The sequence below is a fragment of the Enhydra lutris genome, unplaced genomic scaffold (assembly GCF_002288905.1).
Source record: "Enhydra lutris kenyoni isolate GAN:26980312 unplaced genomic scaffold, ASM228890v2 scaffoldscaffold8, whole genome shotgun sequence".
NCBI lineage: Eukaryota > Metazoa > Chordata > Mammalia > Carnivora > Mustelidae > Enhydra > Enhydra lutris.
Genome location: NW_019154092.1, coordinates 13,886,421 through 13,902,185, shown reverse-complemented (window position 1 = coordinate 13,902,185; position 15,765 = coordinate 13,886,421). Strand labels below are relative to the sequence as shown.

The following is a 15,765-nucleotide window of genomic DNA, read 5'->3' as shown; positions in this document are numbered from 1 at the left end:
TGTGCGTCATTGAGGGACAGAGGAGAAGCGCGGGCGCACGGGGTGGAAAGGAGAAGTGGGAGCGAGAAGCCGGAGGGGGTGGCCGCGGAGTGCGGGCGGGGGCGTCGCCAAGCGCCCAAGCCTCTCCTGCCTTCTCCGGCAGCGCCCCGTCCGCCCGCAGCCTCGCGGCGCCAGCCTCGACCCTCAGCGCTCCGGATCCGGCCGGCGGGGCACGCCCGCCGCGCGCAGTATGTGGCAGCGGACACGGCCCCGGCCCCGCGCATCCTGGCGCTGGGCGCTGGCATTGCTGACCCTGGGCGGCGCAGGGCTGTGCCACGCCGGCCCGCAGCCCATGCACCCCGCGCGGCCGGGAGCCAGGAACAAGTAAGTGCGCCGTCCCTCTCCCGGATCCCCGCACCGAGCCCTGGGCCCCCAGCCTCCTCCTCCCCGACCCACAGCCGGGTCCGCAACTGCCCTGCCGAAGGCGAAGAGCAGCAGCCGGGGGTCCCCCTTGGGCTGCCTGGGTGGCACCTCCTCCCGGGAGGGCCGTGCGCTCCACCGCCCGCGCGGTGGATCTTGCCAGCCCTTTCAGCAGTGCTGCCTCCTGGGCCGCGGGGCGCAGGGAGTGTCCCGCAGAGCAGGGCGACCAAGAATTACGGAAGCCCCTGGGACCACAAGCACTTTACTTTTATTGTCGGCTAAAGGTGCGCGTTCCCCGAAGGCGCAGCCGCGCTCCCTCGGTTGGCTGCTTTGTGGGGCTCCCTCCTCCGCAGAGACGCGGGGCTCCCGGAGCCTCGCTGGGTCCGCGGCTCTTATCCGCTGGCCCCTTCTCCTCCAGCCTCATTGTTCTCGGGGTTTACACTGTGGCTTCTCGCTCTCTCTCCTTCACCCCAGGAACTGGTGCGCCTACATCGTGAACAAGAATGTGAGCTGCTCTGTGCTGGAGGGAAGTGAGAGTTTTATTCAGGCTCAGTACAACTGTGCCTGGAACCAGATGCCCTGTCCGTCGGCGCTGGTGTAAGTCCTTGAGCCCAGGAGCGGGCGGGGTGCGTCGTGGCCTGGGCGGTGGGTGGCGTCGGAGCGTTGGGCTCCAGCCGGTCGGTAAATCTCTTCCAGAGGGAGAGAGAAAACTCAGCAGCTGAGAAGACTGAACGCTGAGCGGGGTCCCGGGCGCGCTGGGGGATTTTAGAAGCGTGTGTTGCCCTGAGTGACCATAGAGGATGCGCACGACTTGCGAGCTTGTGATCACCGGGGTATAGGAGGGGTGAACGAAGCCCCCACCCCCACCTCTTTTTTTTTTTCTTTCTTTCAATTTTATTACTAACATAAGGCAGCTGGACCTAATTAGATCCATATTGTGTGTGCTGGGACACACAGAAGATTCCAAAATGTATAGGCTAAAAACGTTGAAATGTAGGATTAGCTGAGAGGTTTGTTCTAGCCCGTGTCCTTAAAAAGGCGAGTTTTGTCCAAATGGCCCCATAAAACGGACCTCTTCCAGCGTTATAGCTCTCTAAACTGAAGTCCCAGCAATAACTTGCTTAAAAGTGAGTCATTTTTTTATGTTAGATTTGGGGATTCAGCAAAGACTTTGTCGGGAGAAAATGGTCATCTTTTTGATGAGAATTAATCATCATTTTGCTTATAAAGATTTCATCATCTTAAAAAAAAAAACAAGGAGGAAGCAGTGCGATGGAATAGATATTCCGTTAACTACCTCACACACACTCAGTTGTCTTCTGGTAATCCTTTGTGTTTTGGGGTAAGTTGGTTATCAGAGGAGGAGTGATGTGAATCAGTGGCTGTTGGGGAACACATGGGGTGGTTGAAATGAATTGTTTTCCCCTAAGAATAAGTTGTTTGTCTTAGGGCACTGTTGTCATTACAGCAAAGAATAGCCAGTAGGCGGATCTGTCTTTGGCAAAGCAAAGGGACAGACTGAAACTGTACTCCAGGAAATCTTATTCCAGAAGGCGGTAGATGAGGCTTCAGGCTTTGTGGGGTGGAAGTCGCCTCTGGATCATTCCACTTGGGCTGTTGTGGGAACTGCAAACAGGGAAGGGATAATTCCTGGTAGGCCAAGAGCAACAACAACAATGGCCTAGAAGAGACATACAGCCCCCCTCGAATATACAGAGGAACAGGCAGACATGGAATCCCTAGCTCCCTGAGTTGGATTTGTCAGAGGGGATGCACGCTGTCATAGTGCTTGTATCTGTACTCCACAGTCTGTAGACCTCGCAGTCCATGGCAGCAGTCAGGGAAGGGAGAACCGAGTAAGATTTTTACATGGTGACAGAGACGTGAACTAAGTACTCAACACGGTTTGAATGGATGTGCTTAAACTTAGAATTATTAGTCAGGAACATTTCATTTGTTTTACCCAAGAACTGCATTTTGTGGTTTGCTATTACCTAAAGACTTGTGGCAACTCAGATAAATGAATTTTTCATTTGGGGAGGTCATGCTTTTCATTTAAAAGATGTTTTTCTTTTCTTTTAAATTATCTGAAATTCTTTTAGTGCTTGCAAAATTAAATGATGATTTAATTGTTGTTTTTGACCAAAACTCAGTGGAACAAATTCTTTGTCGTCAGTGGGGAGCAAATCACCTCCAGATCAGCAGGTTAATGAAAGGCAGTTGGAGCATATTTTCCCAGTGGGAAGGACAACAAAAATTGCTATAAGAAGTGACAGATGTTTCTGTTGTTTTCTTAAATAGAACCAAAATAAGTGACCTGGTGTTTTTCTTCCATAATAGCCACCTAAAACAATTCAATTGTTTTTATATTTTAGATACTGCATTGTAAGTGTGAAATTTTAAAAATAAGAACAGACTGTTTTAGCTGGTCAATCTGAACATTTTGAAATGTAAATAGTTAATTCAGTCTTGACTTTTTTCTGTTTCTTTAGAGCTAGAAAAGGAATGGTTTACCTAATTTTTCAACTACTAAATGTGTCCTAAATTTTGATGCTTGGTGGATGATGGAAGTCAGAGCCTCTTTATACTTAAAGAGAATGAATGGCTATTTAACATGGAATTTCCCAGGTGTTTCTGATGAATTCAGAAGTCCCAGTCACTTCTCTCAGTTCATGGGGTCGTTTTCAGATGAGGTCTTCAGGATTTGATCCTTAGAACCTGAGGCTGGAGGTTGGCCGAGAGGTTGGAGCCAGAATGCAGTTTGGCAGCTGGGGCCCGCTGAGTACCTGGGAGGGGCAGGTGTGCACCAGCAAGGCCTTGCGAGGATTGGGGCTGGGTGGAGTTTCTAGGCATGGTGGAGGGAAAGGAGAAGGAGGAACCAGAAAGGAGAGAAAGCAAAGCCAACTTTAGACGAGGAAACTTCATCTTAGGGACCTCAGGAGGGGAAGTCCATAGGTTGAGGGGTCCCGTGAGGCCGGTGGCTTTAGCTAGCAGGAAAATTTGCTTCTGCAGAAAGGATAGTGTCAGGTCAGTGGCAGACAGGCATCGCAGTTCGTGTGAGATTAAGGGAATAGGTCAAGAGGAAACTCTGTAACACAGGCATCACATGTGTTCCAAAGTCTTCGGTGGAAAAAAGGGAGTTGATAGTAGCCAAGCAGGTGAAGAATCACTTAGAAAATGCTGCGTGTTCTGAGATGGAAGTGGAGAAGCCAAGGGAGACGCTGAGCAAACTCTCAGACACGGGGGGAAATCAGCTAGGAAACGAGGTTTAATGGGAAGTCCATAGAAATAAGTGGAGAACATCTGTGCCTGGTCGTGTCATTGGGCACTGAACCTCGGCAGGCTGTACAGACCTAGCCCATGTGCCTTTCCAGAAGGGTTAGACCTTGCTCCATTTGCATATATGAAGAGCCTTCGATTCCAGGTTGCCAATTTGGGCATCGTTATGTGAAACTAGGGCAGAGAGGGTGTTTGTGTATGTGCGCATTTTGAGTCATTATTTTTCTGAGACCGAAAGAAACTTCTGTGTGTCAGATGCTGCGTTGGGGCTTTTCATTCCGTAGATGAGGTTATTTAATTCTTGCAACAACTGTTCAAGATGGAAACCATGGTCCCCGTCTTGCCAATGAGGAAACAGAGGCTAGATGTTCCCTAACTTATCTACGGTCACGTGACGCTAAGTGGCTGAGCTGCCCGCAAACCCAGGGCTTCTGGCCTTTGGCCCCATAGCGATGGAGAGTGCATTTGTTTGTTTTAGTGTGTGCCTTTCGTAGATTGCCCAGTACTCAACTATTAAGAACAATTACACCTTTCATAAAAGGCATTTCCCATGTAAAAGTGATTGAGAACTGTTTGTGTGGGTTATTTGCTTCGATGCATTGGACTATAATTTTTCATACTGTCCACTATGTTATACGTTTTTTTTTTAATTTTTCCATTTTATTGAGATTTAGTTGACATACAGCACTGCATAAATTTAAGGTATACAGCCTAAGGACTTATATATGTTGTGAAATGATTGTCACAGTAAGTTAACATCCATCATCTCATGGAAACAACCACAACAAAAAGGGCAAGTTTTTTCCTTGTGATGCAACCCTTAGGATCTACTCTCTTAACAGATTTCAAATACACCATATAGCAGTGTATGTATGTACATACACTTACGTACATTACATCCCCAGAACTTTGTTACAACTGGAAGTTTGCACCTTTGACCACCTTCGTCCAGTTCCCACTCACCCCACGCTTCCCTCTGTTAGCCACAAATCTGGATTTTCTATGAGTTTGTATTTCTTTTAGATTCTGTGCATAAGTGAGAATATACACATGCATACTATGTATGTCTACATACAGACATACAGAATTTCTTTCTCTGACTTCCTTCACTTGGCGTAATGCCCTCAAGCTTCATCCTCACATGGTAGGATTTTTTTTTAATGGCAGAATAGTATTCCATTGTCTGTATAAACCACAACTTCCTTATCCGCTCATCAGTCAGCAGACGCATAGGTTGCTTCCATGTCGTGAGGATGGGGTGCTGACATCTGTTTAACATTGAATCTTTGTTTCCTTTGTGTATATACCAAGAAGTGAAGTTGCTGGATCATAGTGTACTTCTATTTTTAACTTTTTGAGGAAACTCCACGCTGTTTTCCATAGTGGTTTTACCAATTTACATTCCTACCCACAGTGAAGAAGCATTTCCTTTTCTCCACATCTGCAGCAGCATCCATGTCTTGTCCTTTTGATGTCTTATTTTAATAAAGTATTCAGGGCCTGACTTGGGTGAGAGAACCTCTCATGGGCACGTTACTGTAATGAGAGGAACCCCTTCATCCCCTTACATCTTCAGAGCAACTGCATGGCGGCATTATCCCCATTCTACAGAAGGTCATGTTGTTAGGAAGTAGTCGATCCTGGATCCAAATCCAGTCATAGTTCCAAGCCTTAGACTCTTCTCCCTCCACACCACATGGTCCTTTGCTGTCTGGATCCACACCCAAGGGTGAGTGTGATGCCTGCCACAGCAGGTGCTGGGACATTGGCACCCCTGGTGAGATGGAAGGCAGGGTCGATGGTCTGAGGTTTCCTAGATCCCCGTCTACATGGTGGTCGTGTTTGTGTGGACTGCTGGTAGGAGATGGCGTTATCTTCTCCTTCTTGGACGAGGCATTGTTTCCTTTCCTGCATCGTTCATGCATAGCGCAGTGATTCTGGATAGTCCTTAACCTCCCACTCCACTGCTTCAAGTCCAGCTGACTTCTGTTAGTATTTGAGGCATTTGGGGGGCGTCCTTTGTGCAGAGCAGCTGCCCTGTAGGGGAGGACATCTGGGGATTCCCAGCTGGAAGGCAGGATCATTTCCCTGTATTCGCTTTGCTACCAGCTCGGGGCTGAGGCTCTGTAGGGCGGGGTTTCCTACTCTGTGCGCACAAACTGACTTGGGTTTATCAGCATCTACCCAACCCTGCTCCTGCCCCCTCTCGGGTGTGTTGCATCGGGGTGGAATTTTTCCTATGAGCTCTTTAAAAGAATCTCATCAGTTGGGGCAGGAACTGGGTGGGACCAGCTAGGGGAGCCTGTGGCACTGTGATAACACAGAAGAAGAATTTGTGAATGTATAGCAGGTGTTGAGTTCTAAGTGCTGAGTTCCAGAACTCCTCGAATTCTCAGATTCTAAGAGGAAGCAGCAGACCGTCATTCAGTTGGAAGTAAAGTTGTCTATTAGAGAGCGATCTCAACCAGGAAAAGCTTTTTTTTTTTTTTGGACAAAGAACACTTAAGGCTGCAAAAATAATGAGGACTTATATCTTCTAGAGTAAATTCTACAGTTTCTACATCTCCAGGAATGGAATTCCATTCACCTGGAACACTTGCCTCTTGTGCATATAGCTTGGAGGGTAATTTTTTTTTCCTTCAGCTTTTAAACATCTTGTAGTCAGTTGGCTGTTAAAAACTTTGCTCCTTGGGTTTGAGGGTAATTTGAATCAACTGAGGGAGCCTGAGCTGGTGTCTGGAGAAGGAGAGAATGCACGCTTGGAGTGGCAGTCCCCTGACCCCAAGAGCCGTATGCACTTTCACCCCTTCTTCAGTTGGCCTTCCTTATCAGCTTTTCGGGGCTATCTCTGTCTTGTTGCCCTAAAATCTTCTGACCTTCCTTTCAAGCTTCTTTGTACTTTCGTCCTTTCCCTCTTCTTAGGTTCCTGGTAGATCAGATGCTAGGTTTGTAGAGCCCTTCTACAGTCGTGTTTTTCTTATCACAAGCTCAGCCAGATAAGTTAGGACAGAGACAGGGGTCTTAGAAGAAGTTTGTGGTTCAGGGCTACATTTTCCACCTTTTATTAAAATAAATGGGATTCAAATAGAGCTTATGGTCTTAAAAACAATTGCTTCTCGTTAACCCCCTTTTTGTCCCTTTATTTGGTCTTTCCCCACTGATCTGTTCTCTGTTGGCACTTGGTAAATGAACTAAAATTCCAAGGTAGCCAGGAAAGGGGAGATAAATGGAGCAAGTGTCCCCTGAGGTAGTCCCTCTAACTGACTGATGTGGCCAATGTGTTTTGGAAGAGGAAATAGAAACCTTGGCTTCTGGCCTCTGCTCTACTGCCACCGAGCTGTGTGACTTCAGGCAAGTCCCTCAGCCTCTCTGAGGCACATTCTCCTCATCTCTACGTTCCTGGTGAAGTACCATAGCTAACAGAACTTTTTATAAAAGTGCGCTATCATGGTGGGTGGGGTGACTGGGTCATGGACATTAAGGAGGGCACGTGATCTAATGAGTACTGGGTATTTGTTTTGTTTTGTTTAAAGATTTTATTTATTTATTTGTCAGAGAGAGAGAGAGAGCACAAGCAGGCAGAGTGGCAGGCAGAGGCAGAGAGAGAAGCAGACTCCCCACTGAGCAAGGAGTCCGATGTGGGGCTCCATCCCAGGACCCTGGGATCATGACCCGAGCTGAAGGCAGCAGCTTAACCAACTGAGCCACCCAGGGGTCCCAAGGGTGTTTTAGGCAACTGATGAACCACTGACCTCTACCCCTGAAACCAATAATACATTATATGTTAATTAATTGAATTTAAATACAAATAAGTTTAAAAAAATAAACCATTCCATTTGGTAAAAAGAAGAGTGCACTTCATACTCCTGTAGGGTACACTTAGCAGGAAAGTCTCATGAACATTCCTTATTCTCATCATTTGGAGTGTTGCTGCTTCTCAGGTGGGCTTATCGTTGAAGGATTCGAATTTGGAGTTAATGCTTCTGGGCATGTTAGAGAAGGTCTGAAGTGCCAAAAAAATGAAATAAACTCCGTAAACAAAGATAAGAATTAAGTAAATGAGTAAAATCAGCTTTCGGACATGACATTGACTTAGAGAGTGCTTCGGAAGCAGAGTCAGCAATGGTTTCTTTGGGGGATGCATATCGGTAATTATGGACGATGTAAAGTAAACATTCTGGGGGTGGTGGGCCCTGGTCACTGGTCCTGCAGGTGTGTGCGGGTCTGTGGTTGCTGGGTGGAGAGCCAGAGGGACCTTCCAGGTTGCGTGGGCCTCGGGAACTCTGCTCATTCTCCCTTTTGGGGAGAATGAGCTCAATCACCTTTCGGCCAGCCGCTGTGCTGCTTTAACCCTTTGCCTTGAGAAAAAGTCCTCTTCCTCTGTTTGATAACAGCAGGACGTCACTAAGGTTCACTGAGTGTGAATAATACAGTAAGTACTGCACAGCACAGTTACCCAGTGTTTTTCATACTGGTCTTGAAAACCTAAAGCTGACAGACTGTACCAGTGTTCAGACTACGTACAGACTGTCACCCAAATGTTCTTCTGACTTACTGCTGGTCCAAACAAACACTGACTTTTTTTAATGACTCAGAATTAACTGCTTCTGTCTTTGATAAAGTTGTTTTCTGGACTTAAAAATAACAAAGACCCACTTGATAAGATGATGCCAGCCTGACTTCTCCACACGGAGAACAATTTTCCTGGACAGCTTGAGAGAGGAACATAGTTGTTGTCCACGTGACAGCAGTTCCTATTGGAGGAAAATAATGAAATGATTAAAATGAAACTGCCCAAGCAGTTTTCTTCTTTCTTTCTTGTTTTAAAGTGGTGATGTGTGCTGGACAAAAGTAGGGGCAGTTCAAACTAACCAAATCCCTGGTTTGAAAATGCTGTAGAAGCAAACTTTTCTGGGTGTGTTAGGACCCAGCTGTTCTCCACCCCCTGCCCCTCCCCCTCACTCTCCACTAAGAAAATATTAGATTAGGGAATACGCCTAAACATTATTCTCTGCAGTGTCAGCCTTTTAGGGCAGTGTATTTTACTAGGCATTTGCTTAAGAGACCGATGGTTTAGATGAAGCCTTCTCACACTGGCCATTTCAATAAAAGGAAATTTACTAGGAGACCTCTCAAATTTTCCTAACATTCTCTGGCTTCATACATATTTGTGATAGTACAGGGTCTGCCGAATGGGCTTTATTCAGTTATCTTTTAAGAGATTTGCTCACAATCCATTATTAAAAAAAGGTTCTAGAGATTTCCTTCTTCAAGTTGTTTCTCTATAGCTGCTCAACAAGGATGCTGTTGAAGCATTGTGGGATACGGACCTAATTTTTTTTTTTTTCCTGAACTACAGTGGTGAAAATGCCACCTGTTTTTCTGCTGAGGTTTTCCACGTATCTTGAATTCTTTTTATTTAAGTGCAATTAGCCAACATATAGTATATCATTAGTTGCAGAGGTAGGGTTCAGTAATTTATCAGTTGTGTGTAACACACAGTGCTCATCACATCACGTGCCTTCTGTAATGTCCATCACCCAGTCACCCTCCGTTTGTTTCCTTTGGTTAAGAGTCTCTTAGAATTTGTCTCCTTCTCTGAAAACAGAGCCCCAGAGCTCTAGCTCTGATTGCGACATAACCCAGGGCGGGGCGAGTTTCACAATCCAGCCGTTTGCGGGAGATCTTTTCACCATTAAGCGTTTCTCTGGCTTGTGTCAGTGTCAACGCAAAGAGCTCTCCTGAGCCGGTGGAATGAGGCCTTGGGCAGGGAGGCAGAGTTGAGCCTTTTTCAATATTCTGAACATTCCAGAATCTTGGGTCCTGCCGGCTGTTCTGAGAAGCCCCGGGCCTGGTTCAGGCGTCCGGGGGTGTGCGTGGGAGATTCATCAGCTGCTTTCAGCTGGGACAGCAGCTTTCCAGGACAACAGTGCCAGGTCAGGGGTCTGACTCGGTCACAATCAACGAAGCACCCTTTTCCCCTCCCAACACGCTGCATCATCTTCTGGCAAATCACAAGATATTTGGGAGTCATTCTGTTGCGTTATGGCAAAAACAGCTAGCAAGATAGAACACAGATTCCTTGCTCACTGAGGGTGCAGGAGGGAAGGCAGAAACCCCATCCATGGCTTGCTTCCTGAACCAAACAGCACAGTGCCCTCCAAACACTCCTTGTCAGAATTGGCACTGGGAAAATAATAATCTCAAAGAGTAGTCACTCTGTCCTATTTTATTTTATTTTTTAAAGAGAAAAAATTTTATTTATCTGAGAGGTAGAGAGTGAGTGAGAGAGAGAACATGCACGGGAGAAGGGGTACTGGGAGAGGGAGAAGCAGACTCCCCCCTGAGCAAGGAGCCTGGCCTTGGGGCTCGATCCCAGAGTGCTGGGATCATGACCCAAGCTGAAGGCAGACGCTTAACCAGCTGAGCCACCCAGGTGCCCCTTGTCATATTTTCAAAACGCTAATTTATGTCTTTGGTTTTCTGTGTGTTATATTGTGCAAAATGGCAATTTTGTTTGTTTTTACAAAATGGCAATCTGAAGGAACTTAGAAAAAATTCTGTTTTGACGATCTTCCTTAGTCAATGATCCATACCTTGAAAAGTACAAAAATAAACATTAGGTCTATATTCCCAATAGATAAAGCAAATAGCTGTGTGAAGAGTAATATGATCCATTTAAAAAGAAAACCCAAAACTTTAGTTAAATCCTCATTTTGAAAAACTGAAAAACACTTAATGTTGTGGTTTTGGTTTCTACTTAATGGAGTTCTATTATTGCATCGTCAAGACAAGACTCTCTGGCACTCAATTTCATAGTCCTGAAGAGATTTTAAACACCCTAGTGCAGAAATGCATTGTGTATGTATATAATATTTATTTTATATTTGTATTATATTTATATATAAATATTATACGTTATAATATTTATATATGTATGTATATATATATATACATATATGTAATATAAAACCGCTTTATCGAGGTATAACCTACATAAACCATACATATTTAAAGTTCTATAACTAAATGCTTTGACATGTGTATGCACCCATGAAGCCAACGTCATAATCAAGATATTGATAATAGCCATTACCCCCCAAATTTTCCTCACACCCCTTGGCCATCCTTTCCTTCGGTTTCTCCTCACATGACCCCTAGACAGCAGCTGATCTGCTTTCTAGCACTGTAGATAAGTTTGGATTTTCTAGTGTTTTATGTGTAAGTAGTCATATACTACGTACTCTTATGTTAGCCTTTTTCCATTCAGCGTACTCATTTGGCGGTACATCCATGTCCTACTGTGGTATCAATAGTTGATTGTATTGTTGAGTGGTATTGTATTATTGAGTGGTATTCCTTTGTATGTGCGGACCACTGTCTGTGTATAGTTGTTTTGTAGTGGAGGGCTTGTGGCAAAATGGTGTGGAAACTCATTTGTATTGATAGTAAGGTTACTTCTCTGGTTTTTCTGAAAACAAATTAGATGGTAACAGATGTATAACAGATGTAGGGCACTAGATAAAACCATAGTGAATGGAGTAAGAAAAACACATTTCATGTTTAGAGCCCTGGAAAATGTTGGATTGAGGCTGCATAATTAGCTTAAGCCATTTCAAGTTGGCAGAAAGCTCAATAGGGTTAAAGAGACTCATTTGGAGACTGTTGGTTACTCCGTTTCATTAGACAAATATATATTTTTCCAATTTTAGTATATGTGCTGCTGAAGCGAGCACAACAAATATATATTTTTAAAGATTTTTTTTATTTATCTGGCAGACAGAGACACTGAGAGAGGGAACACAAACAGGGGGAGTGGGAGAGGGAGAAGCAGGCTCCCCACTGAACAGGGTGCCCGAAGTGGTGCTTGATCCCAGGACCCTGGGATCATAACGTGAGCCAGACAGATGCTTAATGACTGAGCCATCCAGGCGCCCCTCATTAAACAAGTATTTTGTGGAAGGCCTACATCTGGCCCAGGACTAGGCCTGTGGGGACACAGCAAGGAACCTGACCTCTCTCTTGCCCTCCAGAAGTTCACATCCAGTCAGTGAATGAGACATAGATAGAAATAATTACAATATGAAAGGTGGAAATGAGGGTTGCAGTACAGAAGTACAAGTAGCCAAGGATGATCAGAGGTGGAAGGAATTACTTTGGCCAGGAGGACTCCGAAAACCTGTTTGCAGGTGGTGGTGACATCTTAGCAGGATGTCACTTAGCATCTTTGAAGGATGTCACTTGTCAGCTTTGCATCTTTGAAGGATGGTTCCCATTGAGTATGTGCAGATATAAAACAAGAGAACGAGTATATGCCAGCATAAAACAAGAGAAGTGAGTTAGGGCCTGGAGGTGGGAAACGAAGGGGCATCTGTGGGGAAGTGTGAACTGTCTGCAGGGCTGCCTTCTCCTGAGGGCTGAGGGAAGGCGTCTGCTCTGAGCTGCTCTCCCGGGTGCATAGATGGCCATCTTCTTCCCAGTGTCTACCCATTGTTTGTTTCTCTCTGTGTCCCATTGGATTAGGGCCCATCCCTGAATGGGGGATGAGGACTCCAACATATCTTTTTTGGGGGACATTAATTCAACCCATAACAACCAGTATTGGGAGGTTGGGCTTTCTCATTTAGGCAAAGGGAAGTCATGGAAGGTTTTTGATTTGGGACACCATCGGAATTTCGCCTCCAGATGTTGATCAGACCATGTGTGCAAAACAGCTCTGAGAGAGGGAGCACTGGGTGGGGCCAAGGGGGTGTTGGGAGGGAGCTCAGTCCATGCCATCCATGGAGAACATGTGGTGGGTGTGGTGGGGGAAGTAGACCTGGCCATGCAGAGGACGAGAAGCAGCCACCCAGTCAAATAGCCTGGTGGCCCCTCCTCTGCACATGTTGAGGGTACATGAAGAGCTGTCATGGGGTGGTCTGTGTAGTGTGTTTCCACAAAATGGACCACATGTGTGAAGCAAGGCAAGTTAGTTCAAGGACTGTCACTTGAAGGTTATGGCAGGATTGCCTTTACGCATGGGACAGTCTCTGCATTGTTCATCACCTTTGGTCAGGAACCAACTACAATTTTTCACATGGGCAATTGAGACCATTATTATGGAAGGAACCCATATTTTTAGTCTTATTGCAGTTTTTTGCCTTATGGTAAATTTATCACATAGCACACGGAGTGTATGGATATCACTTAGATAAAGCTTTATAGTTTCACAGTTTTCACAGCTATTGTCAAATTTTATTTTTCCAATATCTGAGAGGTAAAAGGGGGGTGCAAATATTAAAATGCCAATTTGTTTACTTAAGTTTTCATTTAAATTCTGGTTAGTTAACATATGGTGTAGTATTGGTTTCAGGGGTAGAATTCAGAGATTCATCACTTACATACAGCACCCAGTGCTCATCCCAACAAGTGCCCTCCTTAATACCCATCACCCGTCCAGCCCACCCCCCACCCACCTCACTCCATCAACCCTCAGTTTGTTCTCTATAGCTAAGAGTCTCTGATGGTTTACCTCCCTCTCTCTCCTTTTTCCCCTCCTCCCATCTTCATCTATTTTGTTTCTTAAATTCCACATGAGTGAAATCATGTGGTGTTTGTCTCTCTTTGACTGACTTATTTCACTTAGCATAATACACTCCAGCTTCATCCCTGTTGTTGCTAGGGCACCTGGGTGGCTCAGTCAGATAAACACCTGCCTTTGGCTCAGGCCATGACCTCAGAGTCCTGGGATCAAGTCCCACATCAGGCTCTCTGCTCAGTGGGGAGTCGGCTTCTTCCCTTCACTTTCCCTCTCTCTCAAATAAATGTTGTTGCTAATAGCAGGATTTCATTATCTTTGAAGGCTGAGTAATATTCCATTATATGTATATACCACATCTTCTTTATCCATTCATCTGTCCATGGACATCTGCGCTCTTTCCATAGTTTGGCTAGTGTGGACATTGCTGCTGTAAACACTGGGATGCATGTGCCCCTTCGGATCACTATTTTGTATCCTTTGGTTCAATATCTAGTAGTGGAATTGCTGGGTCATAGGGCAGCTTTATTTTTAACTTTTTGAATACGCTCCATACTGTTTTCCACAGTGGCTGCACGAGCTTGTATTCCCATCAACAGTGTAAGAGGGTTCCCCTTTCTCTGCATCCTCGCCAGCATCTGTTGTGTCCTCCGTTGTTAATGTTAGCCATTTTGACAGGTGTGAGGTGGTATCTCCTTGTAGTTTTGATTTGTATTTCCCTGATGATGATATTGAGCATCTTTTCATGTGTCTGTTGGCCATCTGGAAGTCGTTTTTGGGAAAATGTCTATTCATGTCTTCTGCCTATTTCTTAAATGGATTATTTGGTTTTTTTGGGTGTTGAGTTTGATAAGTTCTTTACAGATTTTGGATACTAACCCTTTAGGTCATTTGCAAATATTCTCCCATTGAGTAGGTTGCCTTTTAGTTTTGTTGATTATTTCATTCACTATATAGAAGCTTTCTATTTGATTAAGTCCCAGTAGTTTATTTTTGCTTTTGTTTCCCTTGCTCCAGGAGACATAGCTATAAAAAAGTTACTATGGCTAATGTCAAAGAGGTTACTGCTTGTGTTCTCTTGTAGGATTTCCTGTCTCACATTTAGGTCTTTGATCCATTTGGGGTCTATTTTTGTGTATGGTGTAAGAGAGTGGTCCAGTTTCTTTCTTTCGTATGTTTCTATACCATTTTGCCAACACCAGAAGAGACTGTCTTTTTTCCATTGGATATGCTTTACTGCTTTGTCAAAGATTAGTTGACCATAGAGTTGAGGGTCCATTTCTGGATTTTCCATTCTGTTCCATTGATCTATGTGTCTGTTGTGCTAGTACCATGCTGTCTTGATGTTTACAGGGTTTTTTTTTTTAATTTAATTTTTTCAGTGTTCCAAGATTCATTGTTTATGCACCACACCCAATTTACAGATTTGTTATACAACTTGAAGTCTGGAATTGTGATGCCTCCAGCTTTGTTTTTCTTTTTCAAGATTATTTTGACTATTCAGGGTCTTTTGTGATTCCATAGAAATTTTAGGATAGTTTTTCTACCTCTGTGAAAAATGCTGGTGGTATTTTGATAAGGATTGCATTAAATGTGTAGATTGTTTAGGTGGTATGGAATTTTAACAGTATTCTTCCAATCCATGAGCATGGGGTTGTTTTTCCATTTCTGTGTGTTATCTTTAATTTCTTTCATAAGTTTTCTTTTTTTTTTTTTAAAGATTTTATTTATTTATTTGACAGACAGAGATCACAAGTAGGCAGAGAGGCAGGCAGAGAGAGAGAGGAGGAAGCAGGCTCCCCACAGAGCAGAGAGCCCAATGTGGGGCTTGATCCCAGGACATGACCTGAGCCAAAGGCAGAGGCTTTAACCCACTGAGTCACCCAGGCACCCCCATAAGTGTTCTGTGGTTTTTGGAGTACAGATCTTTTACTCCTTTGGTTAGGTTTATTCCTAGGTATCTGATGGTTTTCGGTGCAACTGTAAATGGGATCGATTCTTTGAGTTCTCTTTCTACTGCTTCATTACTGGTGTATAGAAATATAAGACATGGGGCACCTGGGTAGCTCAGTCGGTTAAACATCTGATTCTTGGTTTACACTCAGGTCAGGATCTCATGGGTCATGAGGTAGAGCCCCTGTCGGGCTCTGTGATCAGTGGGAGTTATGCTTAACGAGTATCTCCCTCTGTGCCTTCCCTAACTTGTATGCAAGCTCTCCCTCTCTCATTTGAATAAATAAATCTTTAAAAAAAAAAAAAAGAAATGCAAGACATTCCTATATGTTGATTATCCTGCGACTGCTCAATTCATGTATCAGTTCTAGCAATTTTTTGGTGGAATCTTTCACATTTTCTAGAGTATCATGTCATCTGCGAATAGTAAAATTTGACTACTTGCGTGCCAATTTGGATGCTTTTTATATCTTTTTGTTGTCTGATTGCTGTGGTTAGGGCTTCTAGTACTATGTTAAATAATAGTGGTGAGAGTGGACTTCCCTGTCTTACTCCTGACCTTGGAGGAAAAGCTCTCAATTTTTTCCCATTGAGGATGATATTGGTTGTGGATCTTT

At 44.6% G+C, this 15,765-nt stretch overlaps 1 protein-coding gene across 2 annotated transcripts in view; it reads left to right on the top strand.

The window, feature by feature from the left end:
- Positions 1-229: 229 nt before the first annotated feature.
- Positions 230-15,765, top strand: part of LOC111142514 (elastin microfibril interfacer 2) — a 55,034-nt gene continuing 39,498 nt past the window's right edge. For both annotated transcript variants that reach the window (XM_022495749.1, XM_022495750.1), the window contains exons 1-2: positions 230-363; positions 874-996. In XM_022495749.1, the coding sequence (XP_022351457.1) occupies positions 230-363; positions 874-996 (257 nt within the window). The remainder of the gene's footprint in view (positions 364-873; positions 997-15,765) is intronic.